Source organism: Camponotus floridanus, unplaced genomic scaffold, assembly GCF_003227725.1.
Source record: "Camponotus floridanus strain SB8 unplaced genomic scaffold, Cflo_v7.5 scaffold43, whole genome shotgun sequence".
Lineage (NCBI taxonomy): Eukaryota > Metazoa > Arthropoda > Insecta > Hymenoptera > Formicidae > Camponotus > Camponotus floridanus.
The window spans coordinates 1,402,639-1,416,846 of record NW_020229581.1 but is presented as its reverse complement, the minus strand read 5'-3'; the positions used below and the strand labels follow the sequence as shown (position 1 = coordinate 1,416,846).

The window sequence follows — 14,208 nt, the reverse complement described above, 5'->3', positions numbered from 1 at the left end:
TCGTGCAATATTTACATAAACAATAGTGATGTATTTACACGGTTACGCGATTATTATTCAACAACACATTCGCGATTCGTATATGACTTTTCGCTCGTTTTGTATTTACATACGCGGTTGGACGTTCGTCGACGCACGGCCGCTGTCAATTTCCGGAATTGTTCATACACGAATTGTCAAATGGCCGCAAACGTACAAAGCATCCGACAGCCGACACACACAAATGGTACTTTATACACGCGCGTGCACATTCTTTTTACGCGTATAAAAGAATTCTCATATCGCATAACGTCGATAACAATCTGCGAGAACGATTTCGACGCAATCAATTCTACGGGAAATGAATTTAGCTTGATAAGAATTCGCAATATGTACCCAGTCAGATTTTGAAATTTCTTTATTAAATCTTTTTTTTTAGTTTTATATATGTAAATTATCTCTGATATTTTTAGACTTAAAAATCTTTGAATTTCTGAGCTTTTCAAGTTTCTTTAATTATCTTTTTTAAAATAATTCTTGCCTTTCTCTAAGTCCTTTCAAAATTATTGATATACGAGTCCTAGTTGCTGTTGTAATTTCGTGTTTCATCACAGACCGGAAATCTGACGTGCGCTTTCACGTCCGTATCGATCGACTGACTCTCACGACGATCGAGAGCGTCCGAGTTCACCGATTACATGCAGACATGCGGAGCACGATGTTCGGTATGCTACGTATTTCAAATATTCGCGGATAAATAGCCGAGTGAATAGACATAATGACGGAATAGGAAGCGAAACGTTTTAGAGCATCGTGGAAATATGTGAACCAGTGTCTTTCAAACTTTTCCATACGATAAGATTTCTCCGGAAGTCATCTAATTTTGAGTTTTAGATATCGTATCCTTAATTATGACACGATTGTAATTTTTTATTATCTTATTTGAATCTGAAAATTTTAGAGCAATCGAATATTTTCCTCTAAAATTGTTGTTAAAATTATATTGTTAATCGAAGGTTGGAAAAAAAAAGACACAATTTTTTCTTCTAAAACAATTATTAATATAGATAAAAACATAATATATTTATCTCTTTTTAAAAAAAAATTAATATTTTATTTACTCAAAAATATATTTCAACGTTTTAAAATTGAATGATTGCATTGATACTCTCGTTGCTTACTTATTGTTTTTATCCAAATTTATTTCAATATGTTATTTAAAAGGGAGGCAGAATCGCATGAAAAATCCAGATTTGAAAAACACTACGAGAACGCCGATCCCCTTTCGAGGATGCGTAAATACGCGAGCAAAATCGGAAAACGACCGCGGATAAAGTCCCCGTCGACTGGGAGACGTAATCGGCATGGATTGTTCTGTCTGCGCGTTGAAACCAGTTGAATGGACTTTCCGCCACCCCCACCCCCTCTATGTGCGTGCGAGCGGAAGGTGATACACGTGTGCAACACCACCGGAGATTTTTCGTTACCATCATCGTGCTTTTGCGGTGTCCCTCGTGTGTTGCATTATCGCGTCCGTGTTCACGGACTAATTTATTCGCGGTGTTTTATTTCCGGCCTTCGTCGACGCCGACGCGCGATTTGCTTTATGATTTCACCTTATCCCCCTTTGCTATCGTTTTTTCCTTTATGTATCTCGTATCCTCTTTCGCGACTTTACATTCTGCCACGTAAAATTTGACTGTACAATAGGAACGCGATATAGCGACAGTAAATTTTAAAAAACCTGCCAGAGAAATTTAAATGCGAAGTTGATGATAAAAGGGGATTTAATGAGGTAATAATTTCACTATATTATGATATAGACTGTTCCGAGCAAAATGTCGACGAATCAAAGATACTTTTGATAATCGCTATAACGAGAGAGAGTTATCGTATATTAATTCAATTTTTGGATTTAACATATAAAAGGATTTTAAAAAAATAAAGAAGGAAAAACGAGAATAAAAAGTATCTCTCGAATCTTGACACATTATGCATCGCGTGGTTTTTTTTATTTTTGTTCAGATTGGTATATATGCATCGCGACATCATCTCAAGGCCATTAGAAAATAAAAACGTGGTAAAAAGAAGTGAAATTCCTCGCAAATTCATTGTCAAGTACGAGCGTGTGAAAGTCGGAAAACACAGGTCACAATGCTGTTGCAATAGGTGCGACTATTACAGCTCGGGATACAATTGCAAAAATACTGTCATAGGTGTCCTCGTTCTGAACAAAACAAATAACTCGATAAAAAGCTAGCGCGATGCGATATAAAAAATATAAATTCCGTCAAATTTTTCGTCCAAGTATTATGAGCCAAATAAATTGACCTAGGCTATCGACCGAGGCCTATCATTACCAAGATCGAAAGCTTCTTATAGAGTTATGGATTAATGTAAAATGGAAAAAAAATTCTGTTGCTCATTTTAGAAGCAGTCTTTCGCAGCTAGTCGATTGCATTCGGTATTCTTTATCGTTACAAATATTCGACGGTCTCGACATATCCGAGGATTCCAATATATTAATAAAACTCCTTTAACAAAAAATTGTCCCTTGGAATACGCGTGTTTGCCGCTGGTTATTCGACGCGACAAGACGTTATATTTCGTTTCGAACGGTCCTCGGAAACCCGGTGCTTTTCTATCCCGTTGCCACCGTCACGCGATGGAGTATCGACATGTGATTCTCAAAAAAGAAGATCCCACGGAAAAGCTCGCCGCGAACGATAACGGCGTTATATGGAGAGCGCGAGGCAATAACCTTTGGCGGAAAGTTTATTTTTCTGGTAGTGGCGTGATGCGCGAGAAAACGAATAAGACAGATTTCTATAAAGGTCTTCTTTTTCTAAATCCTGTGACTTTTGTACGACCGCTCGCAGAATTTCCTCTTTTTATTTACGAACTACATATACGATATATACACGGCTGAAACTTCTCGCTTTTCGTTTTTCCGCGGGCGGAGCACATTGGAGCGGGCGAAATCATGAGAGTGGAACTTGTATACAGGATGTATATATGTGTATGTGTATTTGTGTCCCGAAACGACATATATATACATCACTAGCACGGGTGTATCTCTCTTGTCTATACATCCCTCGTCCCTGAGGGGAGATTAATCTTAGGAATATTTAAGAATCTAAACACACGAAATCACCAAAATAATTCTTAACGTTCAATCATGCAAGTGTCAACTTTTATAAATGTTCGTATATATTTCATATGCAGTGTGTCAAAGATTCGAACAATTTCAGGCTCTAAATGTGTGCGAAACAAACTCTATGTAATTAATTATTATATATAGAATATATTATAGCTAAGAGACGCGCGGTTCACTAGAAAGCGATTCAAGAAAGGAAAATCCTGCTAGTGATTTATATCTCTGTTAGGACGATTTTACACACGTGAAGGCTCGCATACATGTCCAATCGTATGTGTATCCGCGCACGGATAGCCAAAATACGCGTACATCCGCGGCACATGAAAAATAGTAGGAACGGAACATGTGCAGGAAGGAAAAGGGTGGGTGAAAAAGAGAGAAAGAGAAATACTCGGCACACAATTTTACAAAATATTGAATCGTCCTGCGCGCCGTCGTTTAACTCGGCCGCGGGTCACCTGGCTGTTATATCGAAATCTTTTATTAATTAAACGGAAAATACTACGATATATATATTACTATTATTACTACTGCTGCTACTACTACTACTACTACTACTACTACTACTACTACTACTACTACTACTACTATTACTATTACTACTATTGCTATCACTACTATTACTACTACTACTACCACTATTACAACTACTATTATTGCTATATATAGGTATTTATATATTTACAACTGCGTGGTATGGAGTGGAACATTGTGATATAATAGATTGGTGCTAACACCTTATTGAAATTGAGATAAATTTAATGAAAAATAAAAAAAATTGTGCAATATATATTGCGATAGTAAAAAATGCGGGGCATGGTGCTGTCGCGCGGTGGTCAAGTTGCGTTCTCCGGATATTTTGAGTGGCGAGAACGGGCAAGGACGAACGAGTGGATAATGTTTCTCTTGAGTTTTCGAAATTCTCGAATTGCGCCCCGGAAATTCATTCGATTCGAGCGGTAACGGGCGTGCATGGTTGAGTAACGCTCGAATTTCGATACCGAATTACTCCGCTTTTCAAGCGGAGTAAAACCGGATCAGGAAGGATCAGGTTGTACAGATGCTTTAAGTACTTAAAGAAATTTAATTCTTTGACGCTTGACATTTAGTCTCACGTGAAATAATTTCGACCAGCCTTTGTATCGGGCAAAAAATTCTCGAAACTTTAATTATTACTGTTAGAATGTTAAGTTTCATCATCGATGGTTCGCAAGTTATTCAAAGTTACGCATCGAAAGCGCGAATTTGAAGAAATTTAATGGGCGATGTGATTCGTGCTTTTACTCAACTAATGCGCGTATACGATGCGTCTCGATCTCAGCTGTGCTGACGACGAGACCCTGAACCGTTCTCAGGATTCGCATGGATCGCGGGGCCGGCACTCGAGGAGACGTTTTAAACGATTGAATGCGAGAAAAGCGAAGAAAGAAACTATGGCTGTGCAAGTGAACATTATGAATGTAGTTAAATAGGCGTTACCTAGGGATTAGGCTTAGCTGATAGGATAAAGGGCGCGTTTAGGCGTTTTGTTGTTTTTTTCTTTTGCCGCCGAGCGACAGCACCCCCTGTCCCCTTTGTACATTATTAAACTAAATAAAAAAAGTACTATTATTAATATCTCTTTATATAATAATATATATATACAAATTACGGATTAACTATGGATATATATGTATATACACACATGATATATGTATATATATCTATCTTCATATATATATATATATATACATTTTGTTATTTTTCTCGGGGGATGAATAAACTGTAATAATTGTAAATCATAATACAGGGGATCAGTGTTCCCCGCGAGAATACTGAACGTGTTCTACTCATCATTAAAAAAAAAAAAATAAAATAAAATATGAATCGGCGCGACTGTCAGACTGAAAGTTGTGATTTTACACGGCGCGCGCGTGTAAATATAGAAAAACAAACCTCTAAAAATAGATTTGATGTTATGAACGAACGGCGAGGAAAAAAAAATCGTTATCCGTTGCATTTTTCGCATATTGTGTGATGAAGCGAGAACAAGTACGAACGCATACAAGAAAGAGAGAAAGAAGAAGCGTGAAAGAAGAAGTGAAAGAGAATCAGTTCGGGAATGAGTGAGAGATTTAAAGAGAGAGAAAGAGAGAGAATGTATGCGTGCGTGCAAGAAAAAAAGGAACCAAATCGCGATCAACATTTCTTTTTTTTTCCTAACATGTCTCGTTCCTCTTTCGACACACATCCAAGAAAGATACGCATCACCGTTCCGTCGTGCTCAACGCACTAAAAAGCTCAAACGTCTATAAATTTATGCGGCAAACTTTGAAAAAGTTCGGCAATCGAGGAAACTGATTCGGTCGAAGGAATCGTGATCGCAAATCTTTCAACGTGTGCGTACCAATCCATTTATTTTCTTGTTACATTGTTGGTCTGACGCTCCCTTTTATCCTCTTTTCGCCGAACTTTGGTTTTAACTCCTTATTTCCGGTCTTTTCTTTCCTCTCACCGTTGTTACTCATTTCGAAGATTCGAAAGCTTTCCGACAGTGCAGTTACTTACGGGGACACTATATATAAAAGCGATCGATCGATTAAACACTTGAATAGAAAGGAAGCAAAACACCCGCCCGACTTAAAGCGTATGTGTTTACGAATGAAGTCTGTGAACATAGAGAAAAACAAGCGTTTCGATTAGCACGATCATCGTCATCGTTGCCATCATTGTCGTCCGTCCGGACCAGAAACGATGGCGATTACGACGATCGTCGATAGAGTCGAAGCGACGGGATGCTCGAAAAAAGTTGATATATGTTTTCGTTATATAAATGTCACTTGGCTCGAAACGTACAATAGGCAATATTTAGCGAAGAAAAGGAGAAAGTGAAAAATTCGCAGAGGAACTTCTGACCATGCCAATTAAGGGAATAAAATATTTAAGGCGGTAACCGGTTTTATTACGAGAAATTATTCTTACTACTATTTCTCTCTTATTGTTATATTACGATTGTATTTTTATCCTTATGATTATTCTAACATAAAGTCTCTTATGTTTACAACTACATTATTATATATACATCTTTAATTCTAGTGTAGATAATACGGATGATAATGATGATGATGATAATAATAATGATGATATGATGATAAACAAAAAAAATGGAGAATTAATCACATGTGCATTTAATGTATTTCATACTAATTTTTTGATTAAACATAATTGTGTGTTAACCGAGTAGTCTATCTTTCTTTTTTCTTCCAGATCATATTTTTCCCTGTTTGACGTTCGCACGTTCGCTGAATAAGCGCAATTGTGTGTTACCGGACCGTTTATCCTTCTTTATTCTTCCAGATTATTTTTTTTTCCGGTCGCATATTGTTCGCCGATTAAACATAATTATGTGTTAACCGAACCGACTACCTTTCTTTCTTTCAGGTCATTTTCTGTTTCACGTTCGCACGGTGTTCGCCGATTATGTTTATATACTCTTGCTTATATGTAATATATACTTTTTCAATTTTTACAATTGACTATTTGCGTCTTTCACGTTTCTATGTTTGTCGAACACCTTGGGAAAGTTATGTAGATTAATTGGAGATTAATTAGCGACATTTTTACGAGCGAGTATTATTAAACAATCCTATATAATACGATGTTATTTGCGCGTCTGCACGTGATTGCTGCGCGCTTCATGACAGCCATTTAATCGCAGTGTCTGCAACGGAGCGTCTGTGAGGAATCACGTTCACTTCAACGCCGTGGACTACGACGACACCTTATCATTTAAGCTACGCTGAATTATTTCGACTAACTCGCGCGATAACGCTATTATTAGTGCGAAATAATGCAAGAACGTTGTTGCGAATCTTTTCGTCGTCTTATCTTGAGACTATTTTATCGATTTATGACATACGAATTTTTTTTATTCCATTTCTATTCTTTCCATTTTCAATATTTCATGTGATCGTACTGTCGAGTGAAGCTGCATAAGAGAATGTAGAAATGCAAAAGTTGATCAAAGTTTTTGAAACTTTATCGATAACCCCTCGGATTCTAAATTCTCAGAGTCAACATCTAGGTTTTTTCTTTTCCGGATTACTTAGTCGATTGAATTCACAATTTCGCGAGTTCTTAGTTCGTTATGCCGCTTGAATCTTCAAACGTCTCGAGGACGTTTGGTTTATCATTCGTACGTAGGTCAGATCGCTGTAGTAAAAGAAGGCAACATGATAGACTCGAGCAGCTTACATTTCCGAGTCACGTGTGCCCACGCTCTTATCGGAGCTCTGATTTTACGTCAACGTGTCGTTGCGTACATACGAATATGTATAGCACGTTTTCGCATACGATACATACGGGGAATATGTTCTTCGCGATCGCAGCATCGTCTTCCTTTACCGAGAGAGGGATTTTTACGCGGTTTCTGAGATTTTTCGCAGTTTCAATCCTTGATCCTCGCGAAGTTCTTAGAGTTTATCGTCAGTACGAAGTCTCAAAAACGCATGTTTCCTTCTCGAGACACGAAGCTGCGTGGATCTCAATCTGGAACAGAATCGTGATTGTCGACTCTATCCTGTTGATTTCTACAGATCGATTTTTCATTTCCTTTCGCAGACTATCGCGGTTACCGTCGACGTTACAAAGTGATTGCTCTTTTTCGGGTCTCATAATGTTCAAAGAGGATATTTTTAATCTTTGATGTGTTTCCGAATGCTGAAAGATCGTTTTGTAATTTTCCCGGGATCTTCAGCGTGTTCGAATTCTTTAATATTTGACATTTTCGGTTCGTTGGTTATCTTCGATTATTCCAGTGTCCTTTGATCTCGCGCCCCTCGAACAGGTAGTTTGCTCTCACCACAAACCACACGTCGTGTATATCAGTGTGTCAACGTCGTATACATAATTCTCTCCAAGATTGTCACGCATCCTTATACGCACACGCTACACGCCACGGGAGACGGATTAAATAAAAGGAATAATGATTCCAATCTGATATCAAAGGGAAAAATTTGGCGGGAAATAAAGAGAGAAAGAGAGGGAGAAAAAATATAACGCCGGGGAAATAGAGCGATGACACGTTGCGCGTGGAAAGAACGGGCTAATACGAGGTGCTTTGCTGACACTGTGGTTTCTGTTGTTGTGTTGCAGAGCTGAAAAATTGGCGGATATCACAGATATTTGCGAGACAGAGTAACAGCGACGAGAGGAGGCGGTGCTCGTTGTGCGGTAAGGTCGTGACGAACGTGCGCAATCATTATTACGTGCATTTCCCCGGGAAATATGCCTGCCCGCTCTGCCCAGCGGTGTACACGCGCAGCGACACTCTGCTCACGCACACGCGTACCAAGCACGCGCGCGTACCCGCGCAATAGCGCACGCACGCGTCGCAATATCGTGCCGCGTATTTCAAGCTGCGGATCTAGCGCGAATCGACGAGAGATCGCTTCATCTCCCTCTTCTTTTTCTTCCTTTCTCTATCGTTTCCTACTCCGTCTCGCGAGATGCGAGTTTGGCTGACAGATAAGTCATTTGTGATACTATATCGAAGGAACTGTATTAGGACAAGATTATGTGTATATCGAAAGGCGAGGGATTTTTAAGAAATTAATCCTTAAGAAGGAAGCTTAACATCTGAGAGAGAGGATAATCGTAAGATTGAAATGTAAATTCGTGAATTGCGGGAAGCGTAAATGACAGCGTCCTGGACTGGAGAAACTGAATTACATGTTGGAAAAGGCAGATCCCTTAATTAGGAGTACTTCGTGGAATGTCAAAATGATTGCGTACGCAACACGGCACTCGCTCCCTCCCTTTCGAGCAATCAATAATTGACATTGCATTTAGCGCTGTTTACCGACTTCTCCAGACGTACTTGAGTAATCGTAAAGACCGTGTGATTCTATCGTGTAAATATTAGCCTTCACCTCTTTCACCTCGCTACATTCCTCCTTTCTATCTTTTTCCCTTTCTTCGACAACGAAAGGTGCCTAACGAACTAAATGCTCGAATCTTAGGATTTCAAATTTACACCGGCTGTATTTACACCAGTACGCGTTTTTAAATCTCTTTTCCGACTCGTTATTCGTGAGAGCGTGAATTAACTTGCAAAAGGATTCGATGCTTCCGGCTGGCAAGATTTAAAGACGAATCGAAGAAAAAGTCGAGATAGATGAAAGTGGCGGTCTCCTCGTTTCGTCCCTTCCCTTCCATAATTATAATTATTCCTATTTTGAATAATAAGTATGGTAAAGGAAAAGGAATAAAAGGCGAGAAACATTATTCGATATTGAGTAGAATTTGTAAGTGGTTTTCTTTTAGGAGATATATATATATATATATATATATATATATATATATATATATATATATATAATTGGACAGAAAAATTAAATCTACGATAAGTTTAATTACGAATGAATATAATTGTCATTAATATTGATAATTATTGATATTTTATGAGACAAATATTTACGTAATTACAGATGCATCGGCCTACAGATAATGTATAATTATATGTAATTAGCTCTCTACGTGTATAGATTAACATGTAAGGGAGTTGATATATTATAATTATTGCATTTGACACACACGATATATTTTAACAACAATTAATTATAATCCTCTCCCTTGACAGAGAATACAGCCGGGATATGAATGAGGTCATATTTTTTAAAGTCTTAAACAATTAAAAAAGATATACTTGATGTGAGGATACTTATTAATATCGAATCTTCAGAATGCGATATTTAATCTTCAAGGGAGATTACTATATGCATATTCAGAGATCAATAATCCAATTTAATACAAATTTACAGATTTATATAGACGTTAAACGCATATAAAAATTCATAGATCCGCAGCTTTTTGTACTATATAAGAAATGATTATATTGATAATGTGCAATGTGCCGAAAATGGATGTGTTCTTTCTTCAAAATGCCAAAGATAATTCGTGGAAACGTGTTATATGCGTTATATAGTATAAATGAATGGCGACGTAATGGTATAATAAGCGTCTGTGTTAAGTTTTCTAAAAAGTAGAAAGAGTTTAATTTCATTTTTTACTTGTACCTTTGAATTCCTGCGATCGTCACCGACGAGGCCGGATTCGCGAGAGTTTTTCATGTTATATATTCGTTATCTCTCATTCCAAGTCTTCTTCTGCGAAATCAAGTGAATCATCTTCTCACGGAAAGAAAGCGCGACAGAGCCGTTGATCTTTTCTCGTTCAAGAATAGAGGATGAAAAAAATTATGAAGGATCGATAACTCGAAGAACTCGTAGATAAATCGCTCTCGCGTTTTAACGAACAAGAACAAATAATTTGAATCAGCTTATGCGCGTATGTACGATTTAGACTGTACGACTAATGGCCAATTATATAGAGTTAAGAAGGATTGACAAGGGTTCTTTGAGAAATATAGATGCTTTATAAGACTATTCAATTAAGAGATGTATTATATACATATACATATATATATATGTGTACATATATATATGTATATATGTACGAAATAAAGAAGTTGGCATTACAATAATTTCCAAGATTTCAAACGAGAGACATACACCATTGTTATCACCACTCTAAACCATACCATTTTAACTGTTCTGTAGATTTTTGGTCTTTTTACGCAATATGAATTATCGGATGCTTCATTCACAGATAATCAGTTTCGATAATCGATATATGTCGTTCCTTTGGAAAACGGGAGGGAAGGGGTTGAATTGGTATTTACGATACCACAACGGCACTACAACGCCTTAATCAACTATCTTGATTACTTTCAAGTGCTCACAGGTAGTACTATGAAGTGTTTGAATAAGAGATAATTTATATGCAAATTGGTAAAAATTATAATTTTCCACACTATTGTTAGGAAACTCTACAAAATAATTTTACTTAGATTTATTTTCTCAAATTATAAAAAAATATATTCCTGTCACATTTCTTGACTTTTTGTTATTTTATTATTTTATAAATTATTACTACAAAGATGTTATAAATTTTTAAAAATTATTTTCTGGAAAATTAAATTGCTAGTTAGCCCTGATTGATTTTGCCTACAATTGTGTGTAAATTTTATCAATAAAAATAAATTTTATCAATTTATTTTTATCAATATCATTGATCGCTGATTAAGAAACTGTATAATTCGTATTAGAACTTGATATAATTTGAGACTAAAAAAATTATTAATGTTGAAGAAGAGGAAGAAAAAAAATTACGCGCGGTTAATCACAAATTTACTTTTATTATTATTTATTATTCTATTTACAGTTATTGTGTTAAATGTAAAATTTTAAAAATTTTGTCTTAAACGTTCTATAATATTCTATTTAAATGTTCTATTTAAGAGAGCAACCTTTCATCGTTCTCTATAGTGCGTCCTGTATACAGATGATTCGTAAACTTTTTTTTTGTCAACACACTGACGACGATGAGAGCATATGAACTTTCTGCGTTTTCTAGCACCGATTATTGGAGCTTTGTAGCGGATAATCCCGCAGTAACATCGGTAAATGTTCGGTTAAGTATTTTTCTTCTTCACGGTTCCTGCATTAAAGCGATGCTAAAATATATTTTAAAGAATCCTGAAAAATGTTTTTAAATAACCCGACGAATCAAAGATTTCGTTTTTACATACGATTCGTGCATCTAAAAACGGCAATATTTTAAAATTTGACCTGTCGAAGAATCTTAAAGTAGTCTCAAGAATTTCAAGGGGCGTAGAGGCAGGTTATTCTTATTTCTTCTTCTTGTTCCATGACGGCATCGAGAACGTGAGTATAAATCTTGGAATGCTTATGGAATATGTCTGCGCTTGTGAAAGAAATAGTGAATGCTGATTGTGCGTGCGTGGATGCGTTTACACATCACCAGACAAAGTCGATCATTTCGATCCACTGCCTGCCTTGTGACGTTTTTCTCGCGCGTGGGAGAAATTTTTCAAAGGACAATGTGCACAAATAATGTTTGCTTAATTTTTGCGTGTTTGAAAATTATTGACTAAGCTATCATTTTGCTCGTTACATTTTATTTATAATTCTAATACAAAAAATTAATTTACATTAAAATCAAAATTTATATCATTTTATATCGCTTAAAAAAATCTTAATTCTGTTTTATTACAGTTAATTCTGTTATTTATATATTTTGCTTTACGTTATTATTCCGTTCCTTCAAGACTCATGTATCAATTATTTAAAGTCGCAAGAAAGCGTTCACGTCACCAGGTGTGATTCGCAAATTCATTAGACCGCTCAGAGACACTGATATTAAACACTGCGTCAAACGAAATCCACCCACTGCACCAAGGGGTTCAAGAGTCTTGAGAAGATCTCGCAGACCGAAAATTTCAGGATCTAAAGCTGATTTCTGAAAGCACGGCATCCTGAAATCAAAGGATCTGATGATTCAAGGAGTTCGGGAACTACGACAGACTAAAAAGGCTCGGGGATCCTGGGTAAACATGCGATCTTGGAAGAGATTCAACGAGCTCGGGATCTAAGGCTGTCGTGGATCCTGGACTCGTAGTAAAAATCTTCGGATCTGTCAGATGTTTCAGGATAAATTCGTGGCTACGACGGCGTTGATTGTGCACGAAGGGCATGTAGATGCTGTTGGGTTTTGCAGGTCCGATGCCGAGCGTGCCGGTCGGCCTCTCTTATCACGAGATGTTCGCCGTGTCGCTTAACAGTCCGGCGCTGTGGAGATGCCGCGCCTGCGGAAAGCAGGTGACCAATCGCTGGCACCACTTCCATATACATACCGCGCAGCGCTCGCTGTGTCCCTATTGCCCGGCCACCTACAGCAGGATCGACACGCTGCGCTCGCACATACGCACTAAGCACAGGGAGATGCTATTCGCCGGGAAGGGGTCCTTGTAGAGGACGGTGATTGCCCCGCGAAGGAAGCGGCCGCCGCCACTTCCGCCGCCGCGTCTGCTCCAACGCCCGTTTGCGCCCTTCTTCGGTTTCGGACTACCCTGACCGTCTCCCGTGTCGCCGTACTCGGGGAATCCGTTCACCGAGTGGCGATGAAGCGTTCTCGGGAGGAGAGCGCGGGCTTGGATGGATGGCATGTGTTTCGCGCGCGATTAAGGACTCGAAGATTCGTGGGTACCGAAATTCGAACGGTCGAGGGATCCTATTGTACGATTATAAATTCCGGAAGCTTCGATAAATTTAGGATTTTAAAACGACCGTTGCCAACTAATCGGATTCTAGCGTCCGAAAATTCGGGAGCTTCGAGGATCCTCAGGCCGAACAGTCGGAAAGGTGTCGAAAAGTACTTTCCCAAGCATTTTCGGCGGATGTTGGACCCAGCGATCGGCGCGATGGTATTGATTCGCGGGGCGAATCCACTCGACTTCAATGGCCTCATTAGCGATAATTATTTGCCGGTTAATCTGTTTGTCGCGTCTTCGATGACAAGCCACCACGCCGCTCTACGGGAGGGTGAGGTTGACAGACTGGAAGAACGGTTATCGATCATCGCGCCCTCGAAACTTCCGTCACATCTCGTGAGAGCGGCGGAAGGGCGGACGAGGAAATAAATAGGGCAAGGGGATCTATCGACGAGGTGCTCACGCGCTGACGGTCGGGCGGTATGGCTGGCACGAAGTCAGAATTTTGCGAGGACAATCGATCGATAAGTAACGCTTCAAATAGTTTTCGCGAAGAGCTGTATCTCGTTCGGTCCCTTTTTCATATCTGCGGAGCGGACCGTGAGAAATGATAAGAATGCTTTAAATATCTACTGATCATTTAAACGTTTCTGTCAAACATTTTTTAAATTTTAATATTCCAATTAGTGATCTATTAGATTCTTAGAAATTGTTTTATAATTATTACGAGGCATTTAAAAATTTTATGTGCACCATTTTATTATTTTATTCGAATAGTATTTTTTAATTATTATTTTTTAATACATTAAGTATCACGCGGTACTTTCTTTCATTATATGGCGGTTCATATTTTGAATTAATTTAAAAAACTAACGGATCCTATTAGAACATTGTTTATAAAGGAATCTTGATTATATGTGAATTATGGTAAAACTGAGAAATTGATTCATGACAATGTACC

General features: G+C 38.0%; 1 protein-coding gene across 2 annotated transcripts in view; it reads left to right on the top strand.

Annotated features, from left to right (window-relative positions):
• Nucleotides 1-13,995, top strand: part of LOC105255291 (protein bric-a-brac 1) — a 51,589-nt gene extending 37,594 nt beyond the window's left edge. Inside the window, exon 5 of one of the 2 annotated variants that reach the window (XM_011264492.3) lies at nt 12,755-13,995. In XM_011264492.3, coding sequence (XP_011262794.1) covers nt 12,755-13,008 — 254 coding nt within the window. In that variant the 3' untranslated portion in view covers nt 13,009-13,995. Of the gene's footprint in view, nt 1-8,269; nt 9,434-12,754 lie in introns of those variants that run through there. The other variant, XM_011264493.3, reaches the window with a different exon arrangement.
• The last annotated feature ends 213 nt before the right edge of the window (nt 13,996-14,208 follow it).